This window comes from Chenopodium quinoa, unplaced genomic scaffold (genome assembly GCF_001683475.1).
Source record: "Chenopodium quinoa cultivar QQ74 unplaced genomic scaffold, ASM168347v1, whole genome shotgun sequence".
Taxonomy (NCBI): Eukaryota; Viridiplantae; Streptophyta; class Magnoliopsida; order Caryophyllales; family Amaranthaceae; genus Chenopodium; species Chenopodium quinoa.
The window spans coordinates 931,715-957,546 of record NW_018744111.1 but is presented as its reverse complement, the minus strand read 5'-3'; the positions used below and the strand labels follow the sequence as shown (position 1 = coordinate 957,546).

Below are 25,832 nucleotides of genomic sequence, written 5' to 3'. Positions count from 1 at the left end.
CTCCTTTATTACAAAGAGAACTAAATAAACAAAAGTACATCTTTCTGTTTGATATTAACTGTTTAAAATTTAAGTCTAGCTTTTCAACATGCTTTTACCTTTGTATCCCACATTCTATTGCATTTGGAGAAAACATGGGAAAACGAAAAACCAACAATTAAGCATGGAAAAACTAAGAAACAACAATTTTTGGCATACATATTAACAATCTCTAATAGACACCAAGTGCCTAGAACGTTAAGTAAATGAGGTATGTAAGCATAACGAAATAGGTAACACAAACTAAGTCAAACATTCAAGTAACTCGATAACCTTAATTGTGAGTTTCTTTGATCCCTATCTCCAAGGAAGAGACCATTAACACACTATGAACCCCCAAAATTGTTTTATAAGGGCTCCCATAAACATTGTATTTTAGGGAACTAATGGTTGAAAAATCTATATAAGATACAATAAAGGATGAGAAAATACAAATGGATAATTGTTTTCTGTTGTGTATGTGCAAATATATAACATACATTAAAATATTGTAAAAACACAGAGATAGCAGGAGAGAGGAAGAAAGATAGAGTTAGGTGAGTGGATTCATCCTAATGTGCAAAGGACACAATCACAACATTAGCATGTTTGTAGAGCCTTTGTTTTGGTTAAGAATGCCACAGCCTACGCTTCTGTTTTTAGACATCTTCCGGAACAAAATGCAAATATAAATGCAGTTTTGTGGACTTCTAACATGAAAAAAGAGGTAATCTAACATGATTTAAGGACTTAAATGAAGAGAACCACGACATAGTCACTCACGATTTTCTAAATGCAGAAAGAATGGTTCGAATCCAATTCTTTCTGTGTAGCTATGGTGTTAAGCATGACTAAACTTTGTTCTAATTCGGAAAGACTTTCGAAAGCAAATCAACAGTGCGATATCCAGGCACAAGTCCACTCAACTTATGTTGGATAAATTATACCCGTACAGTATTTCAGATCCCCTAGTTCAGAGAGTTCCAATCAGCTAGCAGATTACCAACCAAAAGAAAAATATTTCTATACAGAATGCTAGCTGATAAATGAAGAAAATGAAACATAAACTAGATGATTCTATTAACTGTACACTAGTTTATGAAACTGCAGCAACTTCTCAAAATTCAGCCCCTCAGTTTACCCCAACTCCCCAAGTATAGACCATGCCTGCGATGAATACAGATAACATACATAGATGGAACACTAATACATAATTTATAATCAATGTACACAAGAAGTTTATGAAGCTGTGGTGGCTTGTCAAAATCCCGCTTTCAGCTTATCCAAGTATAGACCATGTCTGCGAAGAATACGGATCTGAACAAAAAGGAAAGAAGTAAGATTTAAAAAAAGAAATGTGTAAACTATACATGTAAAGAAGTTTGCTACTCAGTAGTTTATTGTACAACAAATTCTTACATGACACCACACCATCCCTTAATTGTGTGACGCTTTTAGATGAGGTTATGAATCGTGCTAAGTGGGTTAACAAATGACCTAAGGTGGGATTACTGTTAATGCATTCAAGTATATTACAAATAAAGCTTTAGAATGGGTCACCAGTAATAATTAACTGATAATGATGCACAATGAATTGAGTGTTAATGAATTGACGATCACATAGAAGAGTTTTGTATAGCTTGTCTCGAGTTTATATATTTAGCCATATATTGAGCAACAAAATTCACAGCGCATTTTCACACGACAAATCAATAAAAGCATGATCAAAATCTCTACCAGTAAGGCATCCATTAATTATATTTACATGACTAATTAGAAAACCAGGCATACACTTTCATCTAAGAAGTATGATTTCATGACAGATCCATAAGAAAGGTACCTGAGCCAAGGCATAAATAGCTTGCAGAATCCTGATATAATCAGTCCCCAACATTTGGATGACGACGTCTGCCAAAAAAGTTCCCCACACCCTAAGAAGATACAAAAGGCAACAAAGTGATAAATTTATGTGACTAATTACAAAGACCACGGCAGGGGGAAGAGAATAGTAAACATACATTCTATGTGTTTTTTCAATTGTTTTATATAAACTTTTTACACTATTCATATACTAATTTTTTACTATATTTGTTTACTAATAGATAAAAAAAAATGGTACATATAAATTGCACCATTTCCTTATTTGATATGCTTTCACAAAATATCCTATCATTGTTCACATGTGAATGTGATAACAATTATTATCACTCCAACCTTTCTCTCTTTCATTTGTAAGTATCACATGGGCAAAGTTGACGTTTCCCACCTTTTTAATCTTTTTTCTTAAATTTTGTACCCATACTAAATGATGCAATCAAAATAAACAGAGGAAGCATTATACTATTGAATTTGTTTAAATGTATGTAATCAAATATCAGCATTTCATAATTTTACTAAAACACAATAATGGTCAAAGTGCGTTGGCAAATTTAATTACATTGCTTTCAATTAGTACAGAGAGTCACAAAACATAATTCATTTAGGAAATGTAGGACAATAATCACAAAACGTTTAAAATTATATTGAAAATTTCATCATGATATTCAATACTCCCTTTTTGGGTTTTTTTTTCACGGAAATTAAGAAAGTTGGTGGAAGTACATAAGTGCATATGGGGTTAGAGAGAGAGAGAAAAAAAAAAAGTCGTTGGGAATAATTGAAGAGAGAGAGAGAGAATGTTGGAAATTGATGTAAAAAGTCATTATTAGTACAAAAAAGTGATGACAACTCATCAAAAAGTAGAAAATATTCTCAAATAGTACAACCTTAAAATAGAATTAGGTCTTTACTTTTGATTTGCCAAAAAAGGAATACAGGTCTTTAATAAAAGGACGGAGGGAGTAGTATAGATCAGGAATCCTTATTGGACCTTGATTAATCTCTAGTGCTTCCCACATGCATAATTCACATCTTCCCTATATATGACGCAGGGACTAATTTTTTTTTTATTTTATTATTTTTTTTTTTATCATTCATTACACATTTAAATTCAGGTCAAAAGACTCTCTAGTGCTTCTCATTTTCCGAGAGTCTTCAGCGTGTACAAAAGACTTTCTCGGAACAAAGATGTGTTGAGAATGAATTTAAGTGACCAATGAGAAGCTCCTTGTATAGAAAATGAAGGTGGAGATCCACAAAATCAATAGTGCAAAAGTGAAACTCAAACAAAAATTGAAGGTAGATAGCGATTTACAAAATCAGTGCCAAGTGTACACGCCATATTGATAAAGATGATTTTGCGAGGACACATAATCTAGAAGATTGAAGAGAAGATTGAAGTCAAGATAGTAAAAAATCATGTTCAAGAATCAACCTTTCACAAACACGTGACGGTCAAATGCCCTAAAAAAAATCTTCAAACTGTAAGTGTTGAACAAAAGAATGAGGCATGGCTCACACCTGAATGAATGAAGCATGAATTCGAGGGTATATTACCCACCAGCCAAAAGCAATGCAAACCCTGTGCCTAAGTCATGCAGTTTGAGGATCAGATTCTTAGCCCTCATAACCTTTTGACCACGTAGCAAAAGTCACAGCCCAAAATAAAAAGCCTTCTGTGTTACCGACTACGACACAACACCATGTAATGAGATTATGGCCTAATCCAAGCCCTTAAATACATAAGCTTGTGGCAAGGCCTTGCAACTCATCAATTTTAGAAACCTGGAATCTTAAAGCATGCTAAAGGCCTTTTTTCGCAATTTCATTGGGCCAACAAGGGTTTGCACCGCATAGATCTTCAAAAATAATACACGGTTAAGTAAATGTTTTCTTCATTAAGACACCCAACTACACGTCTGCTAGCACGCCTAGCCCCGTGTTGTGCGGTAGCTGCATGCCTGCCAACATGCCATGGCCTACATGACCCACATGCCCATGCAAGTACAGCAACACACTCCTAGCCCCAAGCCATACAAATTAGATACAAAGAGGGAAAAGAAGAGGAAGAGAGATACATTGAATGCTGAAGAAGAAAGAAAACTAACAATGCAATATTATTATAATGTTATCTAAAGGAATGTAATTACACCAGCAATACGAGAGGCTAATTTTCCCCAGACAAAAAGGAATGAGTACAGTCTTTTATGAATGAATTTCTCTCAAAAAGTAGCTCTTTTTTTCCACAAAAAAGGAGCATTTTTTCTCAGCATAACTAACATCCTCATGTATCACTTGCCTCCTCATAAGAAACAGATTGCCTACGACTCTTTTACCCTTTGTTGCGCCGACTATAAGTAAAGCGAATGGGTAGGCTTTTAGGTGGATGCAGTACAACCACCTGCCCCAAAATCAAACCAACCACAACCATAAGCCACCAAACAATTGGAACTAAGAGAAAGGGAGATAGAGGGAGTCACCATGAATTAAGGGGAAGGGCTGCGGCGAATGAGAAGGGAATCTAGGGGGAAGATAGGGGCAGCAACAACAGAGGTTGTTGTAGAGTAAATAGAGGGGTAGTGGTGGTGATGGTTGTATGTTAGTGTTTCCCATCCTTTGTTTTAAAACAAACATGATAAATCCGAGGGCTTGTCATTCTATTTTCTCCTTGTATCCGTTTCCTTCTTAGAAACCAAATGCCCCTCGATGAAGAAGTTGGACATCTTTACACCTATTTCATATGGATGATGACACTTCCACAGGCTAGGCACAAGCTATAGAGACTCCTAACTAAAAGAAATACCTTTAATTTTCAGTTGGGATATTTAATCTAGGCTACCTAATCAAAACTTCTTGTGAAGGGGTCCAACTATTTTGGGCATCTACGAATTGCATGGATTGATATTGGAGGCAATAAGCAAACTAAATGCATGCTTCACAATCTTTTGGAGTTTGATGAATTGTTGTTGAAAGAAACAAGCTTACTTCAGAATCTTAGTGGTCGCAATCCTTGTGAAATATACTTTACCATTATTCATCTGGCTATAAATAACTAAAATACTACCTCTATGGCTCCATCCCTATTTAGTTGACACACTTTCTTTATTAAGCTGTCCCTAGTTGACACATTTTTATTTCTTTCTATAAATGGCATGAAATCGCTTATTTTTTATTATTTCTTTTAACCCATTCTTCTATAATTATAATTAAAAAAAAAAATACTGTAGAAATAAGTGTTATTGATTGTGAGACTAATTCTCCCTAATTTTTAGGGAATTATGAATCATAGAGCAAGAGGAATTGTTGGAGAGTAAACAATGTGTCATTGTTTCTTTAGAGAACATTCTTTATTTAGCATTCCTAATTTAGCACTAATGTTATTATAATATGTTTAGGTTGTAATGTAGATTACATGAGACTTAAGAGTCTTTGAGTGCACGGCTTATTATCATGTTAAGGATAATAAGCCTGATGAAAGAGCTAAGAAAGCAATCTTTTTGGGGTATCCAAAAGGGGTTCAAGGCTATCGCCTTTGGAGTGTAGAACATTCTAAATTTGTAATTAGTAGGGAAGTGACCTTTGATGAAAGATCGATGGTAGCTTTATCAAAAGCTATGGTGCCTAATGATGGTGATGTTGGAATGACTACAAATACTCAAGTGGTGGAAATAGAATCTAGAAACCAACAAGATTCTAGTCATGGACAAGTGGAGCATCCTGGTGTTTTTCAAGATGAGGAGGATCATCTGGATCATGAAGAGACGTGTACTACAACAGCAGCAGCAGGATTCTTTGGCATCCACTAAGCCAAAGAGGAATTATAAACTAGTTCAGAAGTTTGGGTCAGAAAGACCTCTGAGGCATTACGGGCAAGTAAACTTGGTAGAATATGCACTCTCGGTGGAGGATGATGAGTCGGTCACCTTCAAACAAGCTGTTAAAGACAAGGATAGCGAGAGTTGGTTGGTTGCTATGGAAGAAGAGATGCAATATCTTCATAAAAACAAGATATGGGAGGTAGTCCCATTGCTCGTGGGAAAGACTGCTATTAGTTGTAAGTGGGTGTATAAAAGAAAAGAGGATCCTTCCAAGTTAGATAAAATAAGGTATAAGGCTAGGTTAGTGGCCAAGGGATTTGCACAGAAAGAAGGTGTTGATTACAATGAAATTTTTTCTCCGGTGGTAAAACATACTTCTATTCAGGTGCTGTGTTGTTCTATTCAGCTCGACGTGAAGACAACCTTCTTACTCGGTGACTTGGATGAGGAAATTTATATGTATCAACCCGAGGGATTTAAGGTTGAGGGTAAAGAGAATCAGGTATGTCGCTTGAGGAAATCACTTTATGGATTAGAGCAATCTCCTCGACAGTGGTACAAGCGATTTGATTCTTTTATGTTAAAACAAGGATTCTCCAGAAGTAGTTATGATTGTTGTGTATACATTCGCAAACTTCGTGGAGGTGATTATATTTATTCCCTATTGTATGTAGACATGCTTATTGCTTCAAAAAGCAAGGTAGAGATAGATAGGTTAAAAATTCAACTTGGTAAAGAGTTCGAGACTAAAGACTTGGGCGCTGCAAAGAAAATATTGGGTATGGAGATTAGAAGAGAGAGATCAAGCCGAAAATTGTTCTTGAGCCAAAAAGGCTACATAGAGCGGGTTATTGAAAGGTTTGAGATGAAAAGTGCTAAGTCAGTGGTGATACCATAGGCTCCACATTTTAGGCTCTCTAGTAAACAATCTCCCTCTACAACAAAAGATAAGGCATACATGGATAATGTACCTTATGCTACTGCAGTTGGCAGCTTAATGTACGCCATGGTGTGTACACGTCCTGACATTTCACAAGCAGTCAGTATTGTTAGTAGGTTTATGGCGAACCCACGTAAAGCACATTGGGAAGCAGTGAAATGGATTTTACGGTACTTGAAGTACTTGAAAGGTACCATTGACAAAGGTTTATGCTTTGGTGGAAATACATGTCAAATAAGCGGCTTTGTTTTTTCGGATTATGCTGGTGATCTAGATAGAAGACGATCTACTACTAGTTATGTGATTAAGATACATGGTGCTCCAGTTAGTTGGTTTCAGGCTACAGTGGCTCTATCTACAACAAAAACCGAGTATATGGCTATGGCAGAAGGAGTTAAGGAAACATTGTCGTTGCGGGGACTTCTAGATGATTTGGGGTTGAAGCAGGATAGTGTGAATCTAAACTGCGTGAAAGTGCTATTCACTTCGCCAAGAACCAGGTTCATCATGCTCGTACCAAACATATAGATGTAAGGTATCATTTTGTACGAGATGTTATAGAGAAAGGAAATATTTCTCTTATGAAAGTGCATACAAATGAGAACCCTGCGGACATGTTAACCAAAGTTGTATAAGGAAGCAAGTTCCAACATTGTTTGGAACTGCTGAACATTGTCCCATGTTATGTTACATGGGGAAATAAATGGAACTACGATTGGTTTGATCTTGGTCAAAGGTACGTAGGCAGTCATTGTAAAAATGTTGCAACCGGATACGGATAACTAAAATTCGTTAGTCCAAAATTGAATGTTTTCTAATTTTGAACGAGGTGGAGAATTGTAGAAATAAGTGTTCTTGATTGTGAGATTAATTCTCCTTAATTTTTGGGGAATTAATAATCATAGAGCAAGAGGAATTGTAGGAGAGTAAACAATGTACGTCATTGGTTCTTTAGAGAACATTCCTTATTTAGCATTCCTAATTTAGCACTTATGTTATTATAAAATGTTTAGGTTGTAATGCATAGTTAATTAATTCAATCATTATTCACGTCAAAAATTTATTAGCATTAAGAAAGTTTATTTTCTTACATTTATTATTTCCTTCATATTGGTTATTTGTCTATCCCAAAATATTATTTAACTTTGTGAGGTATCGGTTTCATATTATCTAGTAGAAACCACATTTCCGCTGCGAGAGCTCTAACAAATACCCACTAAAAAACTATAATAATAATAAACTAAAAAAAAAAAAAAAACACGTACATTACCATTCATCACATAATAAAATAAGGAGTACACAGATTTGCCTAAAATATAACACCACTAAGAAAGTACCACTAAATAGTGACGCGGGAGTATCTAAACAAATAATTAAAACTGCTATGGCATTAGAGAAACAAATTAATGAAATGAAACCATATAAGATATCCAATAAAAAATTGTCGGAACATTTATAGTATGGAGTATAGCTATCATGCCTTTTTTTTCCAATTAACAATGTACAACTCCAAATCTCTATTTTACTGAAAAGAAAGGTTACATCTAAAGATTAAGACCTAATACTTCATTATTTTACCTACACAATTCAGTCGGTGTAAGACTAAATATTTGGTATGCTACTTTAGTACATAGAGGGGAACAAGCGATGATGTAGTGACCTTGCCGAAAAGAACTTGACCATGAGTGAATGTTTTAAATATCTTGGGTCGATCATCCAGAAAAATGGTGACATTGATCAAGATGTGACCCACGGGATTAAGTCGGAATGGCTTAAATGGAGAGCGGCCAAGGGAGTGTTATGTGACCGAAACATTCCCCTACATTTGAAAGGGAAATTCTACAGGATTGCCAGAAGACAGTGTTGTTGTATGGTACAAAATGTTGGGCTTCTAAGAAGGAGCACATTAAAAAGATGGAAGTTACGGAAATGCACATGTTAAGATGGATGTGCAAGAACACTCTAAGAGATAAAATCAGAAATGAGGTTATTCGCAAGAAAGTGGGTGTGGTAGGCATTCTAGACAAACTAAGGGAAAAATCGCCTGCGTTAGTTTGGGCATGTAAGACGGAGATCCGAGGGTGCACCGATGAGAAGAGTGGAAGAGTGAGACCATAGAGGGGTTAAACGAGGAAAAGGGAGACCAAAAATGACTTGGCTGGAAGGAGTTAGGTAGGATATGAAGTATATGGATTTGCATGAGCATGAGGCATTTGATCGTAAGGGATGGAGGAAGATTTTTGTGGATGACTATACGGAATAATCATTTTTGGTTCATGTAGCCGACCCCACTTATGGGATTAAGGCTTTGATTGATTGATTGAATTTGGTGTGGGCAAAAGATTAGGGGAAACATTTAAAATCAAGAAGAATGGAGAAGACACTGATAAGTACTCAAAGGGAAAAGGAAAACCTCATATAGAATAGAATATAAAGCAATAACAAGTAACAAATCCAAAAGTGAAAATAACCCCCCTCTCCTATCCAAGGAATCTGGCAGACTAACTATAGCAGATGGCAATCAATGTTAACTCTATTAGACTATTTGGCAAATTCATGTCTTCTCTAATCAGAATGAAAAAAAAATGAAAATGAACAAAGGAGGGGTAATGGAGTAAACTATGTTCAATTGCATCATCCTAAAGGAGGGGTAATGGAGTTAACTGAATAAGTGAACATATCAGACCCTGAGAATTCATCAAAAATAAAATAAAAAAAGAAGAGAAAGTAAAAATTAAAAAATTAAAAAAGGAAAAGAAAGCTAGGGCACAGTCACTTACATTGGACCAATGAATGCAGCTAGACTGTGAAACCCAAGATACTTTGATGCAGCCCCAGTAAGCCCCTACAAAAAAAACCACACAGAGTCCTAAGTTTAAATAATGGAATAAAAATTGATAGTTAAATAAGCCATGCCATTACTTGCAAATACAAAGGGAACAAAGATGGATATATAAAGAACTTTCTTGATAGACAATGAGCGTTTAGTGATTCACAAGTCATTGTGAGAGTGTGTTTAATCTCACTTTGAGTGAAGCTAATAATTAGGAGTTTTGGGGGGGGGGGGGTACTTGGTTAAAAATTTAGGAGGGAACGTGATAAAACAAATAAAACACTTTTAGGCTCTTCATAAATATTGGTTATTATAAGCCCTTTAGCAATTAGCACTTAGCAGTAACTCTATGACACTTATTGACATGGGTTATTATACTCGTACTAGATTAGATAATATACCTACCAAGCATTTACACTTTTACGCCATAAATTATTCTACCAAAACAGCTATCAGCAAAAGAAATAATGCGTTCACCTTGACGAATTAACCATTACAATCAGTTCAGTCAGGGCTACAATTTTATTTCGGATAAATATTGGTCAAAGACTTAGCATTGATTTCATATTCAATAAATTTGTGTACACGTCATATTTGGATCATCTAATTTGAGTATATTTCAGTTCTGTTTGTTTTTATGAGTTTTGGGTTCAAAAATTGGGCATCCATGACAGTTTTGCCAGGTGCCTACAGCGTAGGTTTGCCCAAGCTCTACTTAGGCAGCCTCTTCTCATCAATTCATATTTATGCAGATTGCTCTAAAAAAACTACACGTCTAATTGACCAATTACTGCAACAAATTGACCAAGTTGCAAGACTGGCAGTAATTCTAGTTCACTTCGACTACATATGCCAAGCAAAATAAAACAGCCTGCAATTTCTACCTTGACCTTCTTCCACACAAAATAATTGTATTTCTACCAGCATAGAGAAATATTACAGTTATACTTCAGCACCCAAGCATCACAATATTGGAAATTATGCTCATCAGTCTCTGCACTACTAAAAAAACAGCAGAAAAATGTGTAGAGAATTATAGATAAGACTATATCCAGTATCCACCATGTACTTGATACAAATCTATGTAATAAAATAATAACGTTAACAAGAACTTAGAGGTTCAATTGAAGCTACAAAGTGAGAACTGAAAAGAATTTTTAAACGTGAATATGCAGTAAAAAAAAAAAAAGAAAGACAGAGAGTAAGACTGAATCTGCAAGCACAGCAAGTTCATGAAACCATACCACCTTCCCCAAATCAACTCATCTCGTGAATGATAATTCCAAGAGATGTAAATTCCGATAAGGTTGTGCTTGGAAACATGATAGTCACTTCAAATGTTGGAATTGAATTTCAGAATTCGAAATCTTGATATTCAATTCCTTTGTTGGGTGTTTGGGAAACATCAGAATTTCAATTCTGGAATTTCAGATTTTAACTTTGAAATATTCAGATCGAGCAACATCATTCGCCAAATCGATCAAGAATCAATTTCAGCCTTCACAATTTCAACCTAGGTCAAATCGAGCAAGAATCATTCACCAAATCGAGCAAGAATCGCCAAACTTTCTCTCTCCTAGGTCAGAAATCGAATCAACCTTCACAACAAGATCCGTTGCTTTCTCACAACAATCATTCGCCAAATCAATCTTCATCTCATGCCAAATCAAACCAGTCTTGTAGTAGAACGAAGCCTCCATCATCGCCGGTGACGGAACTTCTGCAACAATCACCGACAATGGTGAGAATATCGGCGGCGGCGTGCAGGAGCTTTACGTGTCCGATTGACTGATTGTGAGATCGACGCAGGAGTTCTAGAGACGGTAGCTGAGCTTCCAAAGCTGAAGCTTGACCGAATTGGAGAAGGAAGGACCAAGTTGACTCAATTGAGTCAGTTGAAGAGAGAGAGGAAGATAAGGGAGAAGTTAGAATTTGAAATGATAGGATTTGAGATGGAATTTGAAATATTGTTGAATTGAATTTATTTCTGTAAAGGCTGAACTTGGCCAAAATACAAATCCAAAATCTTGTATCACCCAAACAACACATTTGGCCTAAATTGGAATTTCAAATGAAATTCACATATCCAAACAGGCCATAAAGGAATTACCACCATTGATATGGATGCAAAATCTTACTCTTTGCCACATCTAAATTCAAAGCAGTGAGTTCAACATGATTTGTGTCCAAACCATACGCAAACTGTTTCCTCACTGGTAACACACATATGTCTAAAGATGGGGAGGTAATAAAAATAAACAACCTCATAGTCTCATTTACAAATAGCTATATAGATCTGTTTAAATATGAATACACACCTTTTTAACAACTTTGCTATCCAGCTTATGTTTAGCTGCTTCAAAGAGCATTTTTCCTGATAGCCTAGTTGTAACCTAGCAAGGGACACAAAACTGCAGACTATTAGGAGGAAAGCGGGGAAAATAGCAAGTGAGGATCCAAATTCCCTGATTATCTACATGATCGTACATGTCTTACCAATTCAGAAAGCTTCAACATCGAAATCAATTGACCACCCTAAACACAAAACTAAGGAAAAATTACACAATCCAATAAAAAGTATAAAAGAAATATACAAATTTAGAGAAAGACGTAAAAGACGCAATACTTTAAGAAGCACAGAACATAGTTCTGCTGATCCAACTTTTAGTGCAGCAGCAGTATCCCAGTCTCTGAAATAATAATCAAATATGAATACATCAAAAGGGAAATGGTTAATAATTTCAGTCAATGTATCAAATCATGCTCATAAAAACTAAATTTTTTATTAGCAGTTGATGACAGCACACGGCATGTCCATATAGTTAAAGTATTGGATTATTAAACAAATACAATCTGAAATCTGACGAGATATTTCTAGTTCTATAAACCTGGCCTATACTTAACACATAGCTGCACAAAGAAAACACCTTATGCACCAGATAGCTCGCATATTGCTTATTAAATCTTATACGGAGTACTTTAATTAAAAACAATCATTGCCCGCATTAAAAGCAAAATGCTTTCACCTACTGGAAAAGTTTATAAAATCCTATCTAATCTACAATTTACATAACCTTTTCTTGCTCCTTTCATCCCAATAAAAAATCCATTATATGCCTTCCAAGCTCTATCTCACTGAAATCACCTAATGTTCAATTTTGAGAAGTCCCATTATACATGTCCACTTCTAAAGAGGTTTACAAGATTTCCTATTTTTCTATAAAGCCTTCGCTTTTTTCCACTTTACTATTGTTCTTGTATTTGAATGTGGGCAGTTAGTAAAAATCATGTATTAATAAGTTCAATAAACTTTCTTAGATTTATAGAAATCAAAGTATACATTCTGTGTGGAAACAAGTTAAGTGAATAAGACAGCAATCACTCGTAAGGCCCCCTTATAAAAGGTTGCGTGTAGGTTGCCTTATGTCTTAAGAACATTAGACTTTGACATCACAATAGCCTAAGGTATACTCCAATATTGTTTCTTTCTTATTAGTGATAGGCCATGTTTAGTTTAACTTATTTTTACTTATTTTAGAAAGGAAAAATTGCTTTAAATAATACCACCTTTCACCCGTCCGCTAAAAACAAGTCCACCTTTTGTTTATTTCAGAATAATACGACCTTTGGGGGGTGTCCGCTTTAAACAAGCTGTAACCTGTTGGTAACCTGATTAATAGGTTATATGGACACGTGTCATCATTTTATTTGTCTAAAAATATAATTTTTTTAACTTCTTTAAAATTATTATTTTTTTTTTTAAAAAAAAAAACCACCCATCCCCATCCCCATCCCCCTCCCCCACGATCCAGCCACCTCCTCTCCCCCTCCCCCACACGCAGCGACTCCACTAGCGCCGGCACGCAGCTCCACCACCACCGGCCGTACAAACGAAAACACCACCTACCCACCCATTGCCGAAAACCTTACCCACTTAGAAACCCCAATAGCCACCCCCGACAAACCACCTACCCACCCCTTCAGACGTTGAGGATGGTCGTACTTTGGCCGACTACAACATGCAGAAGGAGTCTACTCTCCATCAAGTGCTTCGTTTGAGGGGAGGTATGCAGATTTTCGTCAAGACTTTGATTGGAAAGACCATTACCTTGGAGGTTGAGAGCTCGAACACCATCGACAATGTCAAGGCGAAACCCCCCTCCCCGACACCCTCCCTCCCTCGCAAAACAACCTAAAACCCATCCCCTACCCTCGAAAAGCCCGAATCGGACCTCCCCAGCCACCACTAGGGGTTCGGTTAGGGTTTTTTGAGGGTGAAGGATGGGTTTTTAGTGGTTTTGCGGGGGAGGGAGGGTTTTGGGGAAGGGGTTTCGGTGGTTCAAGCCAGCGTCCGGGAAGAGGGAAGGGGTGCGCGCAGGGGAAGGGGGTCGGTGTCGACGGCGGCGCCGGGGAAGAAAGAATCCAAGCGTGGCCAGCGCCGGGGGCTGGGATTAGGTTGGCCTGGTGTGCAGTGGCTGGTGGGTGGCCGGAGGAGTTGTTTTTTTTTTTTTTTTAAGAATTTTTTTTAAAATATATTAATTGTTAAAAATTATAATTAAAGTTGTTATTAAGAGTTGTTAAATGAATTTATTAAAAAGGAAAAAAAATTTAACAGGTTATTCAGGTTGTAGGTAAAATAACTTGTTTAAAGCAGACACCCCCCAAAGGTCGTATTATTTCGAAATAAACAAAAGGTGGACTTGTTTTTAGCGGACGGGTGAAAGGTGGTATTATTTAAAGCAATTTTTCCTTTTAGAAAAAATAAGTCACATCAGAAAAAAAAAAATATGTTCAAACCAAATCATCGTTTTATGTGCGGTTTTTTTATCAATTTAATATCTTTAATTTCGTAATGAAAAAAATTAGGAAAAATTGAAACCAATAATCCCACCTTTGGCTCATCTTCTCAAAATAATCCTACCTTTGCGTATACTAGAAATAATCCCACCTTTATATCTCATATTCTCAAAATGAACCTTTTACCGGTTTGAGGAATTAGCAATCGATTTCAGAAGGTGACTGCCACGTGTCACCTTCTAATTGGTTTTTTAAAAAATAAAGGAATTAAAAAACAAAGGAATAAGAAAACAAAAAAATAAATTCCCCTTCCTTCCCCGAAGCTCCCTTCCCCCTGCCGGACTAGCTGCACGCCGGATCAGCCGCCCTCCCCTGTCGGACCCACCTCTTCCTTGATTCCCTCCCCTGCCGAACATGGCAGCCACCTCCCTGGCTCCCTCCTTCCCTCTTCCCCGATTCCTTCTCCTTCCCCCTTCCCTCTTCCTACCCACCTTCCTCCCTTCCCTACTGAACAGCAACCCCCACCCCCTACCCTACCTCGCCGAACAGAAAACCCCGCCCCTTCCCTAAGTTATCAATCCCATTAAAACCAGGTGATGTTCATTTTACAGTAATTCTCAAACTTTAGAGCACGATGCACACCATTATCACAATCTAACAGCCAATACACCAAAGAAATCAATCAAAACGAGGACAACAAAAATAACTCCGGCAAGGCAGTAAATAAACCAGATCATATATATCAATTTATACATAAACATGTTCAAAATTGTTGCTAAATTAACAAAAAAAAATCTTGAGAAGTAAAAATCTCCTTCCAGCAAACTTGCGATGATGATGAGGATGAGAAAGCTCTTCATGAATGTCAATTTCAACAAAAGAAACCCCAATTTCCTTCAATCGAACCCCTAATTTTTCACAAACACGAGAAAGCGATTCAAGCGTCCCAGTAATTCTGTGATCGAGGAAATCGATTAAGTTGACGGTGGGGGTGAGCGTGAGAGAAGTTTGGTTATTTAATGGGGGTCGTGGTTAGGTGGTGGTTATGGAATTGTGGTGGTTATGGAGGTGATTTCTAGGTGGAGAGTGGTGAGGAAGGAGGAGGGAAGGGGGTATAAAGGTAAAAATTAAAAAATTAAAATTTAAAATTAAAATTTAAAATTAAAAATTTAAAAATTAACCTGTTAAACCGGTTATAAGTAAAAAGGCTCATTTTGAGAATATGGGGTATAAAGGTGGGATTATTTCCGGAATACGCAAAGGTGGGATTGTTTTGAGCAGATGAGCCAAAGGTGGGATTATTGGTTTCAATTTTTCCAAAAAATTATAAAAATTATACATTTATAAAGTGCACATTATTACAAAATCTAACAAGACCCCACATGATTTAATTTTTCTTTATAGATAATCATCCACATAAGGTCAAAGTTTGGTCAATTCAAACCATCATCCACAAGATCGGACTTGCGAAAATATGGTGAACCAAACGAGCCCTTAGTCACGATACAATCTCCACAACTCTCTTTTCAATCTAGCAAAATCTCCAAAGGCACAAAGCCCAAATTTAAGCAAGATAATAGTACAAAGATATAATATTGTTGTACTTTCATAGTTAAATAAGAAAGTAGCTTCTTATTATTTGTATGAATTAGCAACATTTACCTTGAACATTCCCCAAGTATATGAATAAAGATCTCCACCTCCAAGTCATCAGTCGATAATTTTTTAGAGCATGGAATTTTCAATTCTTTTCTCACATCAAGCAAGACATTTCTATATGATGGCCTCCACCCTCTGTTCACATATACAAGATAATGAGTCACATGTATTGAGTAACTATAATGTTCAAGGACTTAAGGAGACAACTCCAGTCAGCATTTATTTATGTTTTATGACATCATAAAGCGTAACCAAAATAAACAAACATCTGCGCCTTCTCAGCGAATGAACAATAACAAACTTCATGGCAAACCTCTATTTCAAGATGACTGCAAATTTATTGGAGCAATAACAGGAAAAAAAAAATAAAAAAATAAACTCCATTATCACAAATATTGTTCTTATCATATCACATAACTTTAATGCATGTTTTTCTAAGCACAAGAGCACACCACTTGGCATCTTATAGAACAAGAAATTATTATGCCACCTTCTAAATATTAAAATTATGCCACCTAAGCTATCACCTAAACCAATAAATAATTTAATTAATAAGAGATTGTAATAGAGTTTGAGTTTTATTAAATTACTAGCATTTGATTTACATCAAACAATCAATCAATCAAAGCCTTAATCCCATAAGTATAACTTTTGATTTACATAAAACAAATTATAGCTTTTATAACAAGTATTATAGACTAGTATATTTAATATCATCAAATTCATATACAAATTTACTTAAAAAAAAAGATTCATTTTTTATATCGTTTAATGTCAAACAAATATTGCTTACATCAATATTAATACAATATTATGTTTGAATAATGTCATCAAAGTGTGAAATTATAACTACTAACACATGATGTGGTAACAATAAACCACTATTGCACAAGATTGGTTATAGTTTCATCATTTCCCTAAAACGAAAACATCATAATTGTTACACCATTTCCTTATTTAGTATGGGTTCTTTTTTTTTTTTTTTTTTTTTTTTTCTATAGAATGGCTAATATGCTCTTATTTTTCACATGGGGACAAACTCCACTTGCCTTAATCCATATATTTTCCTTTGCTTCATATTCCCCTACTTTTTCATTTGAATCTATAACCTTTAAAAAGCCACAAGTTGGCAATTGGAAAACCTTATGAATACCCTTTACCCCTCAAAATGTGTATTTACCTTTTTCTCCTTTACATGCTTCAATTGCTTAATTTGGTTAGCCTAGCTTATGCTGATTTCACTCTCATATCGATCTCTTCTCTCCCACACTCTTTCTCTCTCACCATTGAAGTGGCTTCTAAGGTAAGATTTTTGGGGAAAAGGGAACCACACTCTTTCTCTCTCCCCATTGCATTTTAAACAAAGCTTTCAAACAAAATTCCTTCAATTCATTATGTTTCACTTTTCCTTCGAGCTACCTATCATGTGTATTGAAGCTTAATCCTCCAATCCATTGCGTCCCCCGTCAACTATTTGGGTTTCATATACTATATATGTGCTTTATATCTTTAGGGCATTATAGCCTTTCTAACATATTATATTGGCTAGCTTAACTGTCATATAAACAATAAATTATGTGCTCGACACTGTTTTGTTTTCAACACTTTTACTTTCTCTTATGGCACTTATAGGAGCAGATTTTAGGTTATTTTTGTAATCATTTTCATTCATTTTACATTGATTTCTTTTGTTTTCTACACTTTTACTTTCTCTAATTTCATTTAGATAATGTAATCAAATGCTTGCAGCATTTTTGGTTCTTTAAGTCAACCCTATTCACTTCATCTAATTTTCGTTGAACTAAAATTATTTTTACTGAACTGAAATTATTATTTCTAAACTTAAATTACTTTTAGGAAAAATTACTTTAAATAATACAACCTTTGCCCCATTCTCCCAAAATAAACTAACCTTTGGATTATTCCAGAATAATCCAACCTTTATACCCTTCTTTCCATAATGAACCCAAATGATCGGTTACCTAAACAACCAGTCATCACTTACTTTCTCCTCCATCCTACCATCTTCCTCCATTACCACCACCCAAATCTACACCCCCATGACCACCTCCTTCATCCTTCCTCCATGACCAACACCACCTACCACAAGCACTGAAAACAACCACCACTAACACTAAAACCGCACCAGGGCCACCAGCAACACCACCAACATCTAATCTGCACCCAACCACCCACCAACACCAACACCAAAACCACACCTCACCTAGAAAAATTGTCCTCAAACAACCTCTCACCCCCCCCCCATAAACAACCACCGCCCCCAAACAACCCCTCACCCACAAGGCCACACAAAATCAGCCCCCTACCCTATACTCACCGCTCCACACCCGAAACAACCCCTCGCTTACACAAAATCAGCCCCCCTACCGAATAATAACGCCATGCCATAAAATCAGCCCGCCCAAAAATAGTGGTTTGAGGGTTTTTCGGGGTTTGGTGTTTTTAATTTGTGGTGGTTCTTAGTGCTTGGGAGTGGTTAGATTCGTGGTGATGGCTTGGTGGTGGTGGTTCTTGGTGAGTGGGGGTGGTGAGGTTTTGGGTTCGTGGTGTTCTTATTGGTTGGTAAGAGGGACGGGAGGTGAGGTAGATGGTAATTGAGGAAGATGGTGGTAATAATGGAGGTTAGCCATGGAAGGAAAGGAGAGAGAAAGGAATTGGTGTTGGTGGTCATGGAGAAAGAGAGAGGAGAGAGAAGAAGTGGGGTGGTTTTTTTAGAAAAAAAAAATTGTAAATTAAAAAATAAACCAATAAGAAAATGACACATAGGCAAGGCAACCGGTTATACCGATGACCTGTTGGGTTGATATGGGAAGATGAAGGTAAAAGGTTGGATTATTCTGGAATAATCCAAGGTTGATTTATTTTGGGATGGGGCAAAGGTTGGATTATTTAAAGTAATTTTTCCTTAATTATTATTAAAATGAAATAATTTTTACTAATATTCTATTATATTTCTTTCTCCCTCTGTGTTTTAATAAGTGTTACACTTTGACCGGCACATAGTTTTAGGCAATAAAATTGGCTTAAATAGAATAAGAGGTAAGTGGGTTAGTTAGAGTATTAAAAAATTATAAAAGAAAGATAGTGAAGTTAATAGTTTATTGAAAAGTAATGAATATGTGAGAAAAGAAATAATAAAAAAGTAGTAGTGGTTTTGGGTGGGGACCATGAGAGGAGAGAAATATTATATTTAATGTAGTTGTTTGCCAAAAAAGGAAGTGTAGCGCTTATTAAAACACAGTCGTATTTAGTAAGTGTAACACTTATTAAAACACAAAGGGAGTATTTGAAGTTAATGATTTTTACTTAACTAAACTTATTTCTTCTTAACTGAAATTATTTTTATTGAACTAAACTTATTTTTACATTATTTTTACGGATATTATTTTTTTTTAAGGTGAAGTGAATAGGGCCTAACTCTATATATAGAGAAAAAACTTCCTTCGCCACCCACTCCTTATAGTACACCACAAAAGCCTCAATTTTCTCTCCCATCACCAAACATCTAACAAGTAACGTACACCACAAGACACCCGATCATACACTACTCTAGCCAGCGGTACCTCACAACAATACTACCATATCTATACTTCCACACAAACAAATAGCAAAGCAAGTAGTTCACAAGACTTTCCACCATCCAAAACCAACCTCTACATCCTCATAGCCTTGCCTAACAACATCAACTCGAAACCTTCACTTTCTTGCCACACTCCCCTGCATTCCATGCACAAAATTCCATCCTCCAAGCAATTCACCTATGCGGCAGTTCACCAACATTACTAGCCCTTGCTCACTTAAGCAATACCACAATAGCAGCACCTCACCTCACCTCACCACCGCGGCAGCCAATCAACAACCAACACCAACCCCATCAAATCATCACACATCCCATCTCGTCCCTGCAGGCACTGGCCCACAGCACTCAACTGCAGCTCCAGCATGCAGCAGAAACAAGTTGCGCCCACATATTGTTAGTTTCGACTAGCTTTGTGCCTTGAATATCTGCTTCCGCCGGCAGCCTACACCCTCTTTCCCGAATTGATTCCCTGTTTTGGGCTGGATTTCATTCAAAGAGATCAAATAGTCTCGTTTATTGATCAATAATAATGGCAGTCGATGGTGATTTGCAGATGATGACCATTGATTGCTATTGATGTTGATGATGGCCAATGATCTGATGATTGTGAATTGAGCAGCCACGAAAAGAATATGGAAGAAGGTGCTGATTTTCCTTCTTCATTTGTCTTTTTCTTTTTTTATTTCGATTTCCTTAATTCTTTTTTCCTTTTCTTTTCTTTTCTTTTATCATTATATTCCTTTTATGCTTACTTTAAATACCCAATTGGGGTATTAAGAGACTTTAAATTCATTTTTCAGATTTTCATTTTTAGTTTTAGCGAGAAAACATTAGAGTAGATTAGGCTAGTTTAGGAGTGTATTTTTTTTAGGGTTTGTTCTAGCCCTTTAGAGAAAGAATAGCTGAGGTTTAGAGAAAGAAAGTAGTGATTCTCACAAAAATGCTAGGAATATGAAGAATCTAATGAATAAATGAGGGTTTTAAAGACACTAATTATCAAAGGACATTAAATGGCTAGAGTTTGTTTCAAGTGGTGCTTGCATGTTGTTTGATCTTAAGAGGTCTGTTTAACAGCAAAAAAAATTCTACATCATCAACACATCATGCTTTGAGCAATAACCAAAAATTGTCTAAAAACAAAACTAACCCTCCATAGACATAGATTTTCAGTCAATGCAGAATTAAGAATAATATGCATGCTTGATTATTCTGTAAGAACATACTTGAACAAAATATTAGTGCAAACATACTTTTATGAAGATGCTGATTACATCCAATTCACACAAGGGCAGCATACTTTCTCCATTACAAAAGGTTATATCAATTGTGAATTCCTTATGTACTTCACTGTAAAAATGCAATACTCAAAGTGAATCCTTCGGTCTATCAACTCCTCTCCCCAACCACTTACACCCCAGGGAAAGGGAAAAGGGAAAAGGGAAAAGGAAAAAAAAGAAGGAAAAAAAAAAATAAGAAAACCTTAAGAGCAAGTGAACAAAAATCAATTTAGGGAAATAGAAGGCTTGTAATAGAAGAAATCACACGCACACACACACAGCAAAAAGTAAAGGGGTGCAACTACTACTGAAAAAAGGTAAGCTTGCAAGGTCGCTATTCAAAGTTCGACATAAACCACAACAGACATATAGATGAAAGGCACCAATAAAGTTATTTAAGAGCAAACACTGAGACACACAAAGTAGCACAGGAACAAAAAAAATGATCAGTTTTAAAGAGGACTAACCTTAATGTAGAACGAGCGTCAGCCGCAAGATATAAAAATCGAGACTCAAGAACTTCAATGAAATGTTCTCGCTGTTCAAAGTCCTCCTCAATCATGAATCGATCCAGTTCAATCCCATTACTTAATGATTTTAGCAGGGGACTAAGGTAGCTGCGACACCACAGCAAAGGGTAAAATATTTTTAAGAATCAGAGAATTACAAACCTAAATTATCATGAAATTCCTAAAAAAAATATGCTCCCTCCATTCTAATTAATATATCAAGACCATCTTCAATGCTATGACTTGTTAGTAAGCAAATTTTCAAAGTAAATAAGAGTCTTGTTATGAAAGATCTCTAACCAAATGTGACATACTAAAGTCGAATGGTGTAAGTGATTTATATATACTTCGCATTTGACATAGTAGATCCCTTAGCATTGCATATAAGCACCGAATGTATTTCAAAAATCGGTATTAACTTTGAAATGCAGGACAAAAACAAGTGTAGTTAATGTTTGATTTTCACTGTTACCATGACTGGCTCCTTATATGCAATACATATAAATTTATGCCAATGAAAATTTGAACCACACACTATTTATAATGCCCAGAATCTGAACTAATAACATTTTTACATCAAAAATTCATATACTACAAAATCCCTGAAAAAATGCAGTACAGCAGAAAAATTACCTGGGTCCAAAGAGGATTTTTTCAATCTCCAAAAGTTCAGAATTTGTAGCAAGTTCAAGAACTGCCCTCAACTCAGAATCACTAGCACCTGCATCACAGAAGGAAAAAAAACACAATAGTAAACGTTAAAATAAACATACATCAGTAAAATTTGGGTTTCGCGGAGGTTCCGGTCCGATAGGACAATTCTTCTTCCAATTATACACCCTATAAAAGAAAATTTAATATAAAAAAAAAAAAAAAAAAAAAAAAAATGAGGGTGAGACAAGAAAAACCCACCAGTGGAATTGCGCGGAATTGAGGGAAAAGTGGTTGAATTCGTGGAATTGCGAGAGTGTTGTTGGCCTTGATGGTAGTTGGGATTGTTGTTAATTTGGATGGAATTGTAAGCTTTGTAAACATGGAGTCTGGGAGAGGAGAAGGTGGTTGTTGTAATGGCGGAAGAGGAGAGAGAATAGCCATGGTTGAAGGAAAGATGGTGATGGTTGATGCACGGCTGTGCAATTGCTGCTGTGCTTGTCATCCTAAGCTCTTCCTCTTGCTCTCTGCTCACTACAATGGTACTGGTTAGTGGTTCTAGTCTTTAGTTACTTTTCCAAAGCAATCCATCCAAGTTTATGTATAGTTTGTACGAGGCCTTCCAAAGGGGGTTAGTGAGGTATTAGGAAATGCATAATAAGGAGTATGAGGGTCATTTCACGAAAATGTATAGTTTGAATTAAGTAGTATCATTGGGTGATAATAGTATCACTGGATGATCAAATAGTACCATTAAACATTTAGTGGTACTATGTATGTATGCAGTGGTACTATATATTCCTTAAGTGGTACTAACTATGTGTAGAAATAATATTACTACATAGTCAATGATATTATATAAGCTTTCAGTGATACATGTAAAAGTAGTCCCACTTATCAATCTCTCTCCTCCTTTATCTCACCCCCAGGTGTTTTTCAATACTTTAGTATTTGTTATGCATTTGCAAATGCATATCAAACCTACATTAGTACTTCCTCTAGTTTGTATACTCTCTTGTACCCCGTATTAAGTCTGCTCTCTTTGTCAGCACCCTCGAGAGCCTTAAGGTTTGACTGGGCATTTTTGAGCTCAAGCTCCAGGTCAGACGCCTTCTGTTTGGCTGTCTCCAGCGCAATCGTCAGCTCTTTTATGGTCTCCTCCTGCGTCATTCTCTCCACCTTAGTCTTAATATCATGCATTGTAATTCGATATTGAGCAGAGTCAATAGCCTTAGCCGCTCGGACTTTGGCGTCTCTTACCTCCTCCTGCTTTTTGTTAAACGGAGTTTTGAGCCTGTCCACCATAAGCATCGTCTGCATAGTACAAGCGACAAATCAATGACATAGTTGGTATTTTTAGAAAAGACAGGCATTAAGATTTGAAATGTTAGACAAGTTACCTCAGCCAGCAAGGCGGTGATACGTTCGAGGTTGACCTGATGCAACCCAGGGACCAGGTCTTTTTTCTGACCGGGTAATGGACCTCAGCATCCGTTTGGAGTACTGCTGGAGGTCCGACCATCTTGGAGAAACATCTGCACCAGAAGGAAGAGATTGTGAGATTGCAGCATAAGCGGCACCAATAGACTGTTGGTTGCTGGTCGAATCTCCCGACTGCTGATGAGACTTAGATTTGACCCGCATGGTCCCAAGGGGCCATGGGAGTTTGAGGGAGGCAGCCATACCTGGGTGAGTTGGCTGAAGGGTCAGATTGCCCCCAGCCGCCGCAGAACCGGGTGCAGCATTGAGTGGCACACCACTCTTTCGGCGCCCTTGGGGCGCCCGGCTCTTTCCCGACTAAATCAACCCCCAGGTAAAAGCTTTTAAGGCTTTTGCCTATCGAAGTTGGTCGGTCACCGCCAACTTCAGCAGTATGAGAAGAGAAGGTGGTGCTGTCTGAGAAGGTAACGTTTTCTCAGTCTTGGAGGGGCCTTTTGCAGCATCCTCCGACTTTCGTTTGAGCATTTTTTAGATGGACTTTGGGGGTCCCTTGCTCCATCCTAAAAAAGGAACACATGGGTTACAATCGGCCTTGTGCCGTCTCAAAACCATAAAAATATATATTTCCAAGTCAAAGAGCCAGGCAGAGCTTACCCCATCCTTTTTGGCCGCGTGCTGGGCCTATTTTTTCTCCAGATTCACCTTCCAGATCTAGGTTGTAGACCTAGCAGGCGTCTTCTCAGCAGCAACCATACTTAGAAATTTTTCTTGCAAAAGACACCGTCTATTAGACAAACATTCAACAAAAAAAAAAGCATGCAAACAATAGAAGCGGCATTAAAGTGCCAGATGGTAGTCTTCGTACGTCTATCAAACATGATGCTAAGATCACAAGCAGAGAAGAACGTCTCGTCCTTAAAACGGTCCAGATGGGATACCCAATTCTTGGGTACGATTATTTATGTGTCGTCTTCTAGGGGCATAGTGGTGATCCTAAGGAAGTTCGACTCTAGTATATATGCCCAACCATCGTCTGGGACACACAGCAGTGTGAAAGGAATGGTGTCCTTTCAACAAGTGTATTATTCCGATAGAGGGTTCAAAATTATTAAAAAGCTAATTCTTCAGTAAGGTCAAGTGATCGGAATGCCTAGGTGGAGGCCGCTTCCGATAAGTAATATTAATGTACAATTAATATCACATCTAAATCTTGACTGAACCCTTCGGGTCGAACCCAATCGAACAACCGATCCAAGACGACGAATCAATCCGGAGGATTTAATGAGTCGTTAGAGTTTTACGAACAAAGATGTCGAATATCGAGCTTAGAGCGTCGAGATCGAGCGTCAAGAGTCGAGTTGAATTTAGAATTCGACGAGACGTGAAATCAATCAAGTTACAAGTTTGAGTTAGGCCGTAGCCTCGCATTGGCCTAGCCATGTGAGGGCTAGGCTATCTCGAGCTAGCATGTGCATTGCAATGCTAGTTGTAAGCCTAGCATGCTAGGCATGCTAGGGCCATGCATGCTAGCTAGCAATCGCAAGCATCGCAGCCTTGCGTGCGTGCTAGCATGCCATGCGCCCAGCCATCGCAAGGCTGGGCCTTGCTAGCATGCTAGGCGTTGGCGCAAAGCATTGCCTAGCACTGCTCGCAAGCATCACAACCATTGCGTGCTTGCTAGCGTGCTAGCGCCTAGCCATTGTAGCCAAGCACCATGCGTGCTAGCTGGGCCAGGCATCGCTGCACACCATGCGTGTTGGGCCTCGCATGGCAGCAGCTCAGTGCTTCGCAGCATCGCAAGCAACACACACTAGCCAGCAGCGTGCTAGGCATGTTGGGTTGTGCGTGTGTGCTAGCAAGCAGCAGCACGCTGTGCCTCGCATAGCAGCAGCGCTCAGCATGTGTGGCTCGCTAGCAGCACGCATGCACTGGCTGGCTGCGGTTGGTTGGCCAGGCTGCCCAGCCTTGGTGCTAGGCACCAGCTGACAACCTTGGTAGCCAAGGCAGGCTGCCAGCCGGCCACTTGGAATGGTGGTCCGGTTTTGCTAAGAGGGGACCGTTGCTTGGTCATTACCTTGGGGAGCAAGGTGGGTTGGTCCTCTCCCTTGGTGGTCCTCACCTTCACCCTCTCCTCCTCTTGCCACTTGTAACTTGGTGATTGAATTGCAATTTTATTTTTGTTTTGATTAAAATAAAATGGGATAATTATAAATCTCCCACATTGATTGAGAATGGGAATTTAAGGTTCATTTTCCTATAAATACCAAGGTTTTGGGATTTGGAAAGAACACTTGAGTGGAACTAAAAAGGCATCTCCTTAGAAAAGTGAGAAAACCTTAAGTTCGTAAAACTCTAGTTTTTATTGGTCAAGTCCCGACTAACCTTCGGGACTAGGACCGTTCTGGTCGAGT

General features: G+C 37.5%; 1 protein-coding gene across 3 annotated transcripts; it reads right to left on the bottom strand.

Annotated features, from left to right (window-relative positions):
* Positions 1-882: 882 nt before the first annotated feature.
* Positions 883-22,575, bottom strand: LOC110692420. 3 transcript variants are annotated; one of them, XM_021869414.1, is made up of 10 exons: positions 22,243-22,575; positions 21,964-22,051; positions 21,289-21,438; positions 15,947-16,078; positions 12,114-12,177; positions 11,975-12,022; positions 11,806-11,880; positions 9,435-9,499; positions 1,859-1,949; positions 883-1,335 (listed from the first exon to the last, which is right to left on the bottom strand). In XM_021869414.1, exons 1-10 carry the CDS (start codon positions 22,484-22,486, stop codon positions 1,279-1,281), a joined length of 1,014 nt encoding a protein of 337 aa, XP_021725106.1. In that variant the 5' UTR covers positions 22,487-22,575; the 3' UTR covers positions 883-1,278. The 3 variants fall into 3 exon arrangements, with proteins under 3 accessions (XP_021725106.1, XP_021725107.1, XP_021725108.1); XM_021869415.1 differs by having other exon boundaries at positions 11,984-12,022; positions 22,243-22,573; XM_021869416.1 differs by lacking the exon at positions 11,975-12,022.
* Positions 22,576-25,832: the final 3,257 nt, after the last annotated feature.

Excerpts from the sequence above, each read along its gene's own strand:
- LOC110692420 (XM_021869414.1), bottom strand. The coding sequence starts at position 22,486 with ATGACAAGCACAGCAGCAATTGCACAGCCGTGCATCAACCATCACCAT. Across the intron at positions 21,439-21,963 it reads AAAATCCTCTTTGGACCCAG|CTACCTTAGTCCCCTGCTAA; the intron begins GTAATTTTTCTG and ends GTGGTGTCGCAG. Across the intron at positions 9,500-11,805 it reads ATAGCAAAGTTGTTAAAAAG|GGGCTTACTGGGGCTGCATC; the intron begins GTGTGTATTCAT and ends TTTTTTTTGTAG.